This window comes from Babylonia areolata, chromosome 13 (genome assembly GCF_041734735.1).
Source record: "Babylonia areolata isolate BAREFJ2019XMU chromosome 13, ASM4173473v1, whole genome shotgun sequence".
NCBI classification, from domain to species: domain Eukaryota; kingdom Metazoa; phylum Mollusca; class Gastropoda; order Neogastropoda; family Buccinidae; genus Babylonia; species Babylonia areolata.
The window spans coordinates 19,708,248-19,724,377 of NC_134888.1; the positions used below are offsets into that span (position 1 = coordinate 19,708,248).

A 16,130-nucleotide genomic window follows, 5' to 3' on the forward strand; every position below is an offset into this window, starting at 1 on the left:
GTCGGTGTTTGCCCTGATTTTTCTCAATGAACTTGTTGTTGCGCTGTGTTTTTGTTATCTTTTTTTTTTTTTTTTCCTTTTTTTCTTTTCTTTTTGTTTTTAGAAATGTCAACTGTTTTTTTGGGTTTTTTTTTTCTTTTTTTTTTTTCTGGTTAGGCCATTCATTTCATTTGGTTTTATGAGGACGAGAGAGGGGAATCCTTTCTGGGCAGGGGTGTTGGGAGGGAGGGAGGGAAGGAGAATGAATAGTGTGTGTGTGTGTGTGTGTGTGTGTGTGTGTGTGTGTGTGTGTGTGTGTGTGTGGGGGTGGGGGTGGGGGGCATGCAGAGGGGATTGGGGGGTGGGGGGGGCAACATAGAACTTCATTAAATTTATAGACTCTTTGTCGAGATATATGTCAGCAGTTCATTCACAACCACTCTGTGTGTGTGTGTGTGTGTCTGTGTGTCTGTGTGTGTGTGCCTTCCTGTGTGTGCATTCATACTTTTTTGTGTATCTATTTTTTTTTATCTTCATGAAATTTATAGACTCTTGTTTGGGGTTTGTATGTCAGCGGTTCAGTCATAACCACTGTATGTGTTTGAGTGAGTGTGGGTATATGTGTGTATGTGTGTGCGTTCGTGTGGGTGCATTCATACTTTTTGTATATGCATGGTATAGATTTTCATGAAATTTATGGACTCTTAATTGGGGTAAATGTGTCACTAGCACTCTGTGTGTGTGTGTGTGTGTGTGTGTGTGTGTGTGTGTGTGTGGTTGTCGGTGAGACACTGATAGTATGTGTTGTGTGTGTGTGTGTGTGTGTGTGTGTGTGCGTTTGTGAAAGATACACAGTGTGTGTATGTCTGTGTATGTGTGTATGGTTGTCAGTGAGACGCTGATAGTATGTGTTGTGGTGAGACACTGATTGTGTGCGTTGTATATGTGCATGCATCATTGCGTGTCATTGTTTTGCTCAGCTATTCAGGCTGTTTGCTAATAGTCTCCAAATAATAATAATAGTTAAGAAAAAAAAAAAAAAAAAGGAAGGAAGGATTGCTCATCCAAACATCTAGTAATGAGAGACCTTGTCCTCTATACTAGTTTAAAGTCCATTCCAGTTGTTCTCTTTCCCGTTTCCCTGCAGTTTGTGACCACAGATAGGAAGCATGATGATTGCCAGAGAAAATGACACTGGTAAAATTTTGATGTACAACCCAGCCATTGTGGTGAAGTGGTTCGCATCACAGACTGACAGCTGGGTGGAATCAGGTTTGAATCCCATTAGATATTGGGTTTTTTTGGGGGGTGGGGGGGGGGGGGGGGGCTCCTACCTAGAGCTGTGTGTGCTGTAGGCTCAACCGGGAAGATCTGGACTGCCACACTGTTGAAGGTCATACATCATCAGTTCGTGGAAGCATCTTTAGGGAGGGGGGGTGGGGGGGTGGGGGGGGGGGGGGGTGTCAAATTTCCTGATTGATGTTGCAGGTGTCTGAATGTATCTCTCAGCCAGGTTGATGCTGGGATGTATTAAGAGAGTACAGTGTTGTAAAGTATTTCCAGACCTGAACGGATTTCCCCACAATTGTATCTTCATCACCCCCTTTGACATCATCATTCATCATCATCAAAATACAGGGAGCAAAATGTCCCTTATTCTGGGGCTAAAAGAAGAGAGAATTCTGTTGTGTAGTGAATAGGGCAAGTAGAATGTTTTTCTTGGGTCCCAACAGGATGCAGAGAATTAAAACTGCACTTGATACATGTAATGATGTATACATTTTGTTGTGTTGGAGGAAAAACATACCCTCTGGGCGCCGATATGACACAGAATTTAGAAAACATCTTTTCTCGCATTGTACTTCTTGTAGTGTTGAAAAACAAACAAACCACTCCATGCTGATACGATGCATTATAGAATTTAGAAAACATCTTTTCTTGTGATGTACGTGTGGAAAAAACAACAACTGCTTTGCTCTTATGCAACTTGCCATTTAATTTAGAAAACGTCTTTTTTTGAAACATACATCAAAAAAAGAGGTTTGTGCTGATATAACTTGCCTTAGAGTTTAGAAGAATCTTCCAAACCTTTCAGATACATACATCTTGTTGCGTCAAAAAAAAAAAAGAAAAAGAAAAAGAAGAGCTTTTCCCTGGTACAACTTGCCGTTGAATTTAGAAAATATTTCTCCTTGAGACGAACATCTCATGGTATCAGGGGGAAAAACTGCTTCATGCTGATACAAACTGCCATAGAATTTAAATAAATCTTTCCTTTGAAAAGTTCGTCTTGTATGTTAAAAAAAAACCCAAAAAAACCTCCAAAAATAAACAAACGAAAAAATGGCTTCATGTTGATAAAACTTGCCATGGAATTTGGAAAACATCTTTCCTTTCAGTTCTTTGCTCTCTCATGTGGTGTGCTCAGCATGCATTGAATGACATTGTCAGCCGGTGTTTGTAGCCTTGAATGTATTTGCTTTGGAGTAATGTGACCCAGATGTATTTGCTTTAGAGTAATCCGACCCATGGAATGAGAAGGAAAAGTGTGTATGCAGTGGTTGAAAGCCGGTTGTGTGGGAACTGTGTGTGTGTATGTGTGTGTATGTGTGTGTGTGTGTGTGTGTGAGAGAGAGAGAGAGAGAGAGATGAATGTGTGTGTGTGTGTGTGTGTTAGTGTGTGTGTGCATGTGTGTGTGTGTGTGTGTGTGTGTGTACACATGTGAGTGTGTGTGTGTGTGAGAAAAATATGATGGAATGAGTGCATGTTTTACTGGGAGTTGTATGAACCAGTATTTGATTGGTGAGAAATTTTGGTTGTCAGAAAGAGAGGGAAAGAACATAGTTGTACACGGATGGTGGAAGAGGGTATGCGTGTGAGTGCGTGCGTGGGTTCATGCAGATGTGTGTGAGAGTGCAATATATCTATGCATATGTTCACGTGTGAGTATTTTAAGTATTAAGCGAAAAAGGTGAGGTGAGGTGGATGGGGTGGAGGGGGTTGAAGGTGAGGGGGTTCTACCTGTATTTGTTATTGACAGTTAGCTATTTATTATTTTACTGATTTAAAAGACTGACTGAAGAACAGATTATGAGAGGGGTCAGGTGTTATTTATTTTTTTTTAAATTCCAGAAATGTCTTATTAATTATTTTACTGATTTTTGTTTTTTCTCAAAAACCTTAACAGACTGAACAGTGACTCTTTAAAGTGCAGATGCTTTTGCTTGTTACGTATGACACATTTTTGTGATGTATGGTTCCCACGTAGAATGGAATCCGGTTATAATTTTGATTTCCTTAAACACGCGACATATCCAATCTCTGTGCTGAGGTTTTTCAGTCTCCTCACATGATTTACCAGTACAATAGTTCATCCACAGTGGTGTGTCGTGTGTATCGTTTCATTCGTTTTTAGATTCTTTCTCTCTCTCTCTCTCTCTCTCTCTCTCTCTCTGTGGGAACTGATCCAGAGAAGACTGAATTGAACGCTCTGAAATTTGAGGTCAAACCAGGGCATGGTTCTTTTGTTAAGATTGTGAGCGGAAGTTGGATGACACATTTTCCTCGGGAAGGGGTTTGGGGAATGGAAAGGGAAACTTGGGGTGGGGTGGGTTTGGCGCTTAGACTAGAGGTGGAGACTAGAAAGAGAAAAAAAAAAAAAAATGAAGAGGAATGGCTGTGAAGAGAAGTGAAAAATTTAAAGCGGCAGCCCACTTTAAAAAAAAAAAAAAAAGGAAAAAAAAAGGAAAAAAAAAAATCACCCAGCTTTGTGACGAACCCACCAGAAGGATCCAGAGAGAGAGAGCAAGCAATGAAAGTACTACTCAAAGAATATATGGGGGGGGGGGGGGGGGGGGGGAGGGAAAAAAAAAAAAAAGAAGGAAAAGTTTGTCTTCCATGACAAAATCTGTTGTTGAATGGCATGCAGTTTTTTTGGGTTTTTTTTTTCATTTCCGGTATGTGTGTGTGTGTGTATGTGTGTGTGTGTGTGTGACAGAGAGGGGGGTGGGGGGTGGGGATTGATTTGGGAAGGAAATGGGTGGGCAAAAGATAAGAGGAAAGTAACTATACCGTGAGAAAAGACTTCTTTACAATGGGGTGTTGGTTTTCATTTCCTGTTGTCTCTCTCTCTCTCTCTCTCTCTGTACGTGTGTGTGTGTCTGTGTCTGTGTGTGTGTGTGTGAGAGAGAGAGAGAGAGAGAGAGAATGAAGGGGAGGAGATGATTCAGATGTTTATTCAGATACAGGCCTTGGCCCCATACTGAAGGGGCTAATACAGAGGAACATAACACATAATTTTCATTAACAAGAAGGGGAGGAGAGAGATTGGTAGATTAATTTAGAAAGGGACTGGGGACGAAAAAATAAGAAAAAAAATGTGAGGAAAGTTATGTACCATGACAAGAGCCTTTTTTTTTCTTCTTCACAGTTGGGTGTTAATTTTCATTTCCTGTTTTTTTGTTGTTGTTGTTTTTTTGTGCGTTGGTGTTTGTGTATGCTTGCATGTGTGCTTGTGTGTGTGCTTGTGTGTGTGTGTGTGTGTGAGAGAGAGAGAGAGAGAGAGAGAGAGAGAGAGAGAATGAAGGGGAGGAGATGATTCAGATGTTTATTCAGATACAGGCCTTGGCCCCATACTGAAGGGGCTAATACAAAGGAACATAATACATAATTTTCATTAAAAAGAAGGGGAGGAGAGAGATTGGTAGATTAATTTAGAAAGGGACTGGGGACGAAAAAATTTTAAAAAATGTGAGGAAAGTTGATGTACCATGACAAGAGCCTTTTTTTTCTCACAGTTGGGTGTTAATTTTCATTTTCTGTTGTTTTTTTTTTGTTGTTTTTTTGTTGTTGTTGTTTTTTGTGCGTTGGTGTTTGTGTATGCTTGCGTGTGTGCTTGTGTGTGTGCTTTGTGTGTGTGTTTGTGTGTGTGTGCACGCACATGTGTGTGTGTGTGTGTATTGAGAGAGGGAGGGGTGAATGGAGGGGGGAAGGGGTGTGTGGGATGAAGGTGGGGTGGTGATTTTGGAAGGGGGGAAAAAGAAAAAAAGAAGAGATACGGGAACAGTCACTATCATAATACCTTGACAACAGACTTTAGAGGAGGGGAAAAAAATTATAATGGGGTGTTAAATCATTTTATTTCCCCAAAAATTGTTTTTATAATGGGGTGTTAAAGTATTTTGTTACCTGCTTCTGTATGTGAGAGAGAGAGGGAGGGGAAGTGTGGGTGGGGAGTGGGGGTGTGTGAAGTAGAAAAAATGAATGATGAAGATGGGGAGATGGGTGAAAAGCAATGAATGGAAAAGTTACTGAAAAAGGGAGAGAAAAAAAAATCTGTAACTTGGAGAAAAAAAAAAAAGAAAAAAAAGTTTGAATTGTGTGTTGTGTTACTTTCTTCTGTTGATGGTTGTGGCATACTACCTGTATGTTAACTTAAGAGTACATGAAGACATAAAGCGTCAGGTCCGTTTCAAAGTGCAATTGAATCGGTGGAAGAGTGGTGTGTTTTCTTGCTTGGAAGAGAGGTGTGTGTGTATGTGTGTGTGTGTGTGTGTGTGTGTGTAACAAAAATACAGAACATGTCTTCTTTCTTTCAACCTCCTTTTCTTAGTACTGAGAATTTTGCTTCTCTCTGCTTCCAGCTTATTTTCCATCTCTGCCTCTTGTATGTCTTTCTCTCAGTTTGCCTCTGTGTGTGTGTGTGTGTGTGTGTGTGTGTGTGTGTGTGTGTGTTTCCTGCACCGAACAATCCATAATTGTTCAGACCATTTGTGTGATTTTGGTTTTCTCAGAAGAAGCATTGGTTGTTTCTTTGCCACAAGGAAGTGACACACGTAGTTAATCAAATTTGGGAACACACACACACTACACACACACAAGCACGCAGTGAATGCACGCATGCATGCACACACATGCACACGCATGCACGTATGCACGCATGCATGCACACACACACTAACACACACACACACACACACACACACACACATGCTCATGAACACGCACTCAAATATGAAATGCATGTGCATACACGTGCACATGCACAGACAAATTAACACGCACACACACACAAAGACACAGACACATGCATGCATGCCTGCACACACACATGCATGCACACACACACAAACAATCATGATTGTCGCCACACCACCAATTTAACGTAGAGGTCTTTGCGTAGTGATGGAGACAAACTGAGTGTTGTTTCTGACATCACTCATATTTTAACACACACACACACAGACAAAGATACAAACATATGCATGCACGTGCATGCGCACACACACACACACATACATACACGCACGCAAGCACGCACGAGCAACACACACACACACACACACACATACACACACGCACGCGCACGCGCAACACACACACACGCACACGCACACACATACATACTTACAGTGAAAAGACGTTAAACTAAAGAACGAACACACACATACACACAAGCACGCACACATGCACGCGCAACACACACACACACACACACACACACACACACAAACAGTCATCATTGTCACCACACCACCAATTCAATGTAGAGGTGTGTGTGTGCAGTGATGATGGAGACAGACTGTGTGTTGTTGTGTCCGTACAGGGGAAGCCAAGAACTTGCTGTCCGGTTCCGGCGGATCGAGGAACACATTTTGCGCTCTACGCCTCGACTCGGAAGAGATCTTTCGCACGGGCGTGGTGGAGAAATCGCTCGAGTATGTGATAACCGTCATTTGTGCTGCAGTGTGATTGGTGGTGGTGGGTGGTGGTGGCAGTGGTGTGTGTGGGTGTAGGTGTGTGTGTGTGTGTGTGTGTGTGTGTGTGTGTGTGTGTGTGTGAAATCTTTGTGAAAGCAATGAACAGTTTGGCAGGTGCATGCACACACACACACACACACATGCACAGGTGCTTGCACGCGCATGCACACACACAAACATGTACACAAGAAGAGAAAGACAACCATGACAACCTGAAAATCTTGCATAACATAATGCAGTGCAGATTCCCTTGAACCAGTTCTTCAGATTGATTTTTTTTTTTTTTCTAATGAGAATAATGACACATTCAGTCAAGAAGACTACTTAGTCAACTCTCCTCAAAACAGTAAAATATGTCAAACAGGAATATATATATATTTTTTCTTCAGTGTCATCATTTTCAGATGCAGTTTGGTTTGTGTGCACCAGTTCATGCATATGAACTGATTTTGAACTTATGCTGTGTGTGTGTGTGTGTGTGTGTGTGTGTGTGTGCGCGCGCGCGTGCTCAGTTGCATTTGTTTGTGTAAGTTATGTCCTACTTGAATGAATTAGATAAATTCATATATATATATATATATATATATATGTGTGTGTGTGTGTGTGTGTGTGTGTCACTATGTATGTATGTATGTATGTATATATATATGTGTGTATGTATGCTTGTATAGCTTATTGTTAATGTCACAAGCTCCCTGTTTAAGAGTTGTGAGTGACCACAAGCATTAGCATTAGTATGATTATTATGTTGTTGTTGTCGTTTTTGTTGTCAATATTATTATTTACTATAACATTTTGATGATGATGATTAAACTAGATCTCCAATATTTAGTTGTGTCCTGAACAAAGGTTGTATTTTCCCTTTTTTGAATAATTTTATGATTTAATGGCACAGTTAATTTTTTTTTTTTTTTTAAAGGTTGTGCCCGCCTAATAAGATAAAGTGTTCCTCAGCTTGGTGTCAGATTGATTCCATTGAAGGCAGCTTGTCCACACACACACACACACACACACACACACACACACACACACACACACACACACACACACACACACACACACACACACACACACACACACACACACACACACACGCACACAGAGTGATGAAATAGCATCTACATGATTTCCACAGCTTATACTCTTTATCTTTCTGTTCCCCTGATTGATCAGTGTGTTTGTCTGGGGAAAGGGCGAGACAGAAAGTGAATGTGGATAGTTGTTGACATAGTAGGTTTGCCACAGTGAATCGTGAACTAGGGCAGCAGCAGGGGTGATTATGTGTGTGTGTGTGTGTGTGTGTGTGTGTGGCTTCGTAGGAGAAAAGTTCTCTTTTCTTGGGTGCGGATGAATTATTGCTATTTTTTGTCAACCATGTTTTTAGAAAGTTTTCATCTTTCTTGGGTGAGGGGAAAGTTTTTGCCATTTCTATCAACCATTATTTTATGAGAAAGTTCTCTCTCTCTTGGGTCCAGGTGAATTATAGCTATTTTTGTCAACCATTTACGAGAAAATCCTCTTGGTTGCAGGTACACTATTGCTATTTTTGTCAACCATTTATTTTTTTTTTTTTTAAGAAAGTCCTCTTGGGTGCAGGTAAATTTTTACTATTTTTGTATTTGTATTTCTTTTTATTACAACAGATTTCTCTGTGTGAAGTTCGGGCTGCTCTCCCCAGGCAGAATGCATCGCTGTACTACAACGTCACCCATTTTCTTGTATTTTTTCCTGCATGCAGTTTTATTTGTTTTTCCTTTCTACAGAATTTTGCCAGGAACAACCCTTTTGTTGCCGTGGGTTCTTTTACGTGCGCTAAGTGCATGCTGCACATGGGACCTCGGTTTATCATCTCATCCGAATGACTAGTGTCCAGACCACCACTCAATGTCTAGGGGAGGTGGAGAAAATATCGGTGGCTGAGACGTGATTAGAACCAGCTCAGATTCTCTTGCTTCCTTCCTACGTGTTACCTCTAGGCCATCACTCTACATTTTGTCAACCATTTATGAGAAAATCCTCTTGATTGCAGGTAAATTGCTGCTATTTTTGTCAACCTTTTATCTTTTTTTTTTGAGAAAGTCCTCTTGGGTGCAGGTCAATTTTTGCTTTTTTTGTCAACCATTTATGAGGAAGTCTTCTTGGGTGCAGGCGAATTATTGCTATTTTTTTGTCAACCATGTATGAGGAAGTCTTCTTGGGTGCAGGTAAATTACTGCTATTTTTGTCAACCATTTATGAGAAAGTTTTCTTGGGTGCAGATAAGTTATTGCTATTGTTGTCAGTCATTTTGTACAGTACAAAATGTACAGAAATTATTCTGATCCAGAAGTTGCAAGTTTTAGTTGTTTTTTTTTGTGTGTGTTTTTTTTCTTCATATGCTGCCTTTAATGAATGTTAGTGCTGGAAATATGAGAGTTTACAAGTTATTATTGAAAGGTAATTGTCCACATTGAAATTTCTTCTGAACTAGGAAAGTCTTGATATCGTCTTGAAGTGATGTTGATGTGAATTATGTGTACGCATTTATTTATTTATTTTTTTGCATCATGATAATATACTGCGTCTTTTAGCTAATGCAGTTTGTGTGTGTGTGTGTGTGTGTGTGTGTTTGAGCGCATGTGCCTGTGTGTGTGTTTTGTGTGTGTGTGTGTGTGTGTGTGCATGTGTGTGTGTGTGCGTGCATTTGTGGATGTGTTTGCCTGCGTGTTGTGCAGCCCATTTTTCGGTGAAGAGTTTTCAGGGGAGATACCCAAGAAGTTCCGCTCCCTCTCCGTTCTGGTGTGTGAGAGTGGCTCCAAGTCTGAGAAGGTCAGTTGTGTGTGTGTGTGTGTGTGTGTGTGTGTGTGAAGTCAGTTTGTGTGTGTGTGTGTGTGTGTGTGTGTGTGTGTGTGTGTGTGAAGTTTGTGTGTGTGTGTGTGAAGTCAGTTTGTGTGTGTGTGTGTGTGAAGTCAGTTTGTGTGTGTGTGTGTGTATGTGTGAAGTCAGTTTGTGTGTGTGTGTGTGTGTTTTGTGTCTGAGAAGGTTAGTTTTGTGTGTGTGTGTGTGTGTGTGTGTGTGTGTGTGTGTGTGTGTGAAGTCAGTGTGTGTGTGTGTGTGTGTTTGACAAGGTGATTGACAACGACAGCGACGAAACTGACAGCCTATTTGATGGTAATTCAGTCCATCTGTCCAATCAGACAGCGTGTGTGTGCATTCTGTGGGCAGTGTGAAGAATGGTAAGCCAAATGTGTGTGTGTGTTTTTTTGCGAATTAACATTCTGCTTTAAAAAAAAAAAAAAAAAAAAAAAAAAAAGTGAATAAATTAAAACATTTATTATTTGTTTTTTTATGAAAAGGGAGAACAAAAAGAAGAAGAAAGTGTTCTGTAATTTGCATGTGCCAGAGGTGGAAAATATGTTTATAGTTGAAGTAAAGTTGTTTATAAATAATTAAATGCTTGAAGAATTTTTTTAAAGTGCATTTAGAGTCACAAGCAGCTTTATAATCCTATGCATAATGATGTTTTAATTCTTTTTTGTTTTTTTTGTTTTTGTTTTTGCTTTTTTCATACAGATAATGGGCACTGTCACACACAAACTTACGCAAGCAGTCCTCCTTACACACACACACACACACACACACACACACACACACACACACACACTGACACTCGCACACACACACACACACACACACACACACATTGACACTCGCCCGCGCGCGCGCACACACACACACACACACACACAGTTATAGTCATTTCTAGCCTCTCTTTCTGATCACCATCTCCAGAGATACATCCCTGGTTGCTAACACAGTCACTTTTTTTTTCTTTTCACTTTATGAACCACATACTACAAAGTGTCAGTAAGTCCTAAATTTACACATTTTTTACACTCATTCATTGATGTACAGTAATATTTGATGTTTTTATTAGTTCATTTTGATTATTTCCGTTTGTTTAAAACAAAACAAAACAAAACAAAACGTTATACATACCAGAGATGGACATTTTCAGTATTTCTACTGAAATGTGTATTTTTTTAGTGGCCCACGGGTTATTTTCATGAATCGCACAAATCTGTTGAGACAAATCTTAATGTATACTATAGTGTATAGTCTTGTAAAACAACAACAACAACAAAACAAAAACATGCAGGTAGAGGGCAGAAGTTGCCCCTTATAGAGTAACAATCATATTCATGTAATCATACCCCCTAGTTGGGTGTGGCACCTGTGCCCCATCCAGACTTTAAAGGATTTTGAATTGTAATACAGTGTATTGTATTCTAGTGTATCCATTACTCTTTTTGTCACAACAGATTTCTCTGTGAGAAATTCAGGCTGCTCTCCCCAGGGAGAGCGCATCGTTACACTGAGAGCACCACTCATGTTTTTTGTTATTTTTTTCCTGCCTGCAGTTTTATTTGTTTTCCAGTCCAAGTGGATTTTTTCTACACAATTTTGCCAGGGACAACCCTTTTGCTGCCTTGGGTTCCTTTTACGTGCACTAGGTGCATGCTGCACATGGGACCTGGGATCATCGTCTCATCTGAATGACTAGCATGCAGACCACCACTCTTGGTCTAGTGGAGGGGGAGAAAATGCAGGTGACTGTGGGGTTTGAACCATTGCGCTCAGATTCTCTCGCTCTACCACTTGGCCAACACTCCGCTCACTGTTTCCTATTCCCATCTCTGTTGTACCCAGGGTAGGGTCCCTAAGGCCTGACCAGTGCTTTGTTTATGTCTAGGTCAGGCATCTGTGGTGCAGCATGTGTGAATCAATCCTCACACTTTGACACCTCCTTGAAACTGAAACTAAGACCCTTACAATGTTGTATGATAGTCAGTCGTGTCTGACTATGACCATCAGAACAGCAGAGGAGGCAACTGCCGTCCGAACTATCTGGGCTAGAATTTGATTATAGTGGAGAGTGTCTTGCCCAAGTTACATCCCCACTCTCTCGGCCAAGAGGGTTTTACTTTTAGGACAGTCGGTGTTGGGATGGTTCCCAAAGGCCAACTAGCCCACAAGGCTGCAGCACTAAGAGCCAGTGCAATTTTGCCACCTAGTTTGAGAGTCATAGTCCTTCACAAAAGACTAAGCTGTAAATGATTTCCCATTGACAGGAGAAACCGTTGATAATACAGCTCTCACTTTGCTGTTGGCCCAAATATAAACTTATGTAAATCTGTGATATAAGCCGAGTGTTGGGCCTAGTAGTACTCTGTAAACAACAAAAGATAAGTTGCTGGCATAAAGTATGTTTTGAGTATCATTGTAGCCCAACTATTACAATCTTACCCTCATTATGCCTTTGGGGACCATCCCATCACTGATTTCCCCTAAAAGCTCTCTTGGCTGCGCGAGTGGGAATGTAACTTAGGGCAAGTCACTCTCTGCTGTTATCAAATTCTTGCTCAGATTGTCGGGACAGCAGATGCTTCCTGTGCTGTTCTGATGGTTATAGTTGGATACGGCTGACTTTTTATACACTCAGTCATTCATTGACACTGCAGTGATGTGTGTCTTGCACCCTTTGTGTTTGTTGATTGGCAAGGTGTCACTGAAGAAGGATGAGCTGTAGTCATAGTCAGACACTTGTGTCATACATTTCAATCTTCTTCTTCTTCTTCTGCATTTGTGGGCTGCAACTCCCACGTTCACTTGTCCATACACGAGTGGGCTTTTACATGTTGGACCGTTTTTAACCTGCCATGTAGGCAGCCATACTCCACTTTCGGGGGTGTGCATGCTGGATATGTTCTTGTTTCCATAACCCACCAAATGCTGACATGGATTACGGGATCTTTAATGTGCGTATTTGACCTTCTGCTTGTGTATACACACGAAGGAGGTTCAGGCACTGGCAGGTCTGCACATATGTTGACCTGGGAGACCATAAAAATCTCCACCCTTTACCCACCAGGCGCCGTCGCTGTGATTCGAACCCGGGGCCCTCAGATTGAAAGTCCAATGCTTTAACCACTCGGCTATTGCGCCTGTCATACATTTCAATCATTCATTGATAGTGCAGTGATGTGTGCCTTTGTGTTGACAGGTTATTGGCAAGGTGTCACTGGAGAAGGATGATGTGCTGTAGTCATAGTCGAACACTCCTATCACACACTCAAATCATTCATTGACAGTGCAGTGATGTGTGCCTTTGTGTTGACAGGTGATCGGCAAGGTGTCACTGAAGAAGGATGATGGGCTGTAGTCAAACACTTCTATGATACAGAGAAATCATTCATTGACAGTGCAGTGATGTGTGCCTTTGTGTTGACAGGTGATCGGCAAGGTGTCGCTGAAGAAGGATGATGGGCTGTAGTCAAACACTTCTATGATACAGAGAAATCATTCATTGACAGTGCAGCGATGTGTGCCTTTGTGTTGACAGGTGATCTGCAAGGTGTCACTAAAGAAGGATGATGAGCTGTAGTCAAACACTTCTGTGATACACAGAAATCATTCATTGACAGTGCAGTGATGTGTGCCTTTGTGTTGACAGGTGATCAACAAGGTGTCACTAAAAAGGATGATGAGCTGTAGTCAAACACTTCTGTGATACACAGAAATCATTCATTGACAGTGCAGTGATGTGTGCCTTTGTGTTGACAGGTGATCAGCAAGGTGTCACTAAAGAAGGATGATGAGCTGTAGTCAAACACTTCTGTGATACACAGAAATCATTCATTGACAGTGCAGTGATGTGTGCCTTTGTGTTGACAGGTGATCTGCAAGGTGTCACTAAAGAAGGATGATGAGCTGTAGTCAAACACTTCTGTGATACACAGAAATCATTCATTGACAGTGCAGTGATGTGTGCCTTTGTGTTGACAGGTGATCAGCAAGGTGTCACTAAAGAAGGATGATGAGCTGTAGTCAAACACTTCTGTGATACACAGAAATCATTCATTGACAGTGCAGTGATGTGTGCCTTTGTGTTGACAGGTGATCAGCAAGGTGTCACTAAGAAGAATGATGAGCTGTAGTCGAACACTTCTATGATACAGAGAAATCATTCATTGACAGTGCAGCGATGTGTGCCTTTGTGTTGACAGGTGATCTGCAAGGTGTCACTAAAAAGGATGATGAGCTGTAGTCATAGTCAAACACTTCTGTGATACACAGAAATCATTCATTGACAGTGCAGTGATGTGTGCCTTTGTGTTGACAGGTGATCGGCAAGGTGTCGCTGAAGAAGGATGATGAGCTGTAGTCAAACACTTCTATGATACAGAGAAATCATTCATTGACAGTGCAGTGATGTGTGCCTTTGTGTTGACAGGTGATCAACAAGGTGTCACTAAAGAAGGATGATGAGCTGTAGTCAAACACTTCTGTGATACACAGAAATCATTCATTGACAGTGCAGTGATGTGTGCCTTTGTGTTGACAGGTGATCAACCAGGTGTCACTAAAGAAGGATGATGAGCTGTAGTCATAGTCAAACACTTCTATGATACAGAGAAATCATTCATTGACAGTGCAGTGATGTGTGCCTTTGTGTTGACAGGTGATCGGCAAGGTGTCGCTGAAGAAGGATGAGCTGTACAAGTATCACCAGAAGGAACACTGGTTCCCCCTGGTGGCAGCGGACGCTGAGTCTGACGTCCATGTGAGGAGGAGGGCCTGTGTGGCTGTCCGCCACCACATTCACTGAAGGACATGCATGTGCACACACACACACACACACACGGAGACATACAGGGACACATGGAGACACAGACATACACTGTGCATGTATTCATGCATGCACACACACACACACTCATACACAGGCATCCATGCATGCACGCATACACACACAGGCATGCACGCACGCACACAGACACACACATGCATGTATGCATGCACACACACACTCACGCACACAAACACGCACACACACAGACACACACACACACATTCAAATTACACACACACATGCACATGCACAACACAGACACACACACACAACACAGACACAAAGACACACACACACGCACACACACACACACACACACACACACACACATAAAACACACACACACACACACACACACACACACACACACACACACACACATATACACATAAAAACATACACGCACGCGTGCACACACACACACACACACACACACACATAAAAACATACACGCACACACACACGCACACACACACACACACACACAAATAGAAAAGTCTAAGTCCGCCAGAAAAGCAAGCATGCAATTTACCCAGAACATGTATTTCAAGCTGTGACGCTCTTCCTGCGGGGACCGTAATCAGAATACATAATCAGAAGTGCTGTATATTTAGAAGAAAGGATGAATGGAGCAAGGTGGAGCATTCATAACACGATTGATTGGATGACGTAACCTTGCTTGCTATTTCCAGTCATCAAGCAGGTTGGGGTTTTTTTTGTTTTGTTTTTTGTTTTTTTGTTTTTTCAGCTTGACTTTTTGCCAGACAATATATCAGTCAGGCTTGCTTATGGATTTTCATTTTCCCTACAACTGCGTGTGTCTGACCCATTTTGTGACACTTGTTATTGACAGAGACAGACATTAAGGTGCATACAGTAAAACAGACGGCCATTAAAACAACTCGCGGGGGGAAACGGAATCAATACTGCTGGGTGATTCCTTGTCTTTTGCCAGTATTTTAGTGTATCACAGATTGACATTAGTTTACATTTGGGCCAACAGCAAAGTGAGAGCTGTTCATCAGATCTCCATTGCCATGGGAAATCATTTACAGCTTAGTCTTTTGTGAAGGACTATGACTCAAACTAGGAGGCAAAATTGCACTGGCTCTTAGTGCTGCAGCCTTGTGCGCTAGTTGGCCTTTGGGAACCTTCCCAGCGCCGACTGTCCTAAAACCCTCTTGGCCGAGAGAGTGGGGATGTAACTTGGGCAAGACACTCTCCACTATAATAAAATTCTGGCCCAAATAGTCAGAACAGCAGTTGTCTCCTCTGCTGTTCTGATGGTCATAGTCGGACACGACTGACTATCATATATATAGTGTGTTAGAAGAACAGCACGCAGATAACGGGAGGATGACAGTTTATGTTTCTCTGTTGGTGCTGTGATGCTGTTGTGGCTGCTGTTTGATACATGTCTCTCTCTCTCTCTCTCTCTCTCTCTCTGTGTCAGTCTGCATTTCTTTCAAGGTTGGCTGATGAGTCTTGTCATAGCTGTTTTAAAAACAAAACAAAAAACAAACAAAAAGAGCGTAGCTGTCTGAATATTGGTGCGGATAATTTCCTCCTCAGAATGATCAAATCCCGTGAATCAACAGTCTGAATATTGGTGTAGATAACTTGCTCCTCTCATCAAAATGTGATAGTCGGAATGGTCAGTTCCTTTTTGGGTGTCTTTTTTTTTTTCTAATCCTGACTGCCAGTCCCAAACTGGCAGTAA

At 41.6% G+C, this 16,130-nt stretch overlaps 1 protein-coding gene across 1 annotated transcript in view; it reads left to right on the forward strand.

Moving 5' to 3' along the window:
• Positions 1 to 16,130, forward strand: part of LOC143288871 (ras GTPase-activating protein 3-like) — a 70,930-nt gene that overhangs the window by 14,635 nt on the left and 40,165 nt on the right. Inside the window, exons 3-5 of the mRNA XM_076597526.1 lie at positions 6,585 to 6,696; positions 9,453 to 9,546; positions 14,240 to 14,341. Of these exons, the coding sequence (XP_076453641.1) occupies positions 6,585 to 6,696; positions 9,453 to 9,546; positions 14,240 to 14,341 (308 nt within the window). The remainder of the gene's footprint in view (positions 1 to 6,584; positions 6,697 to 9,452; positions 9,547 to 14,239; positions 14,342 to 16,130) is intronic.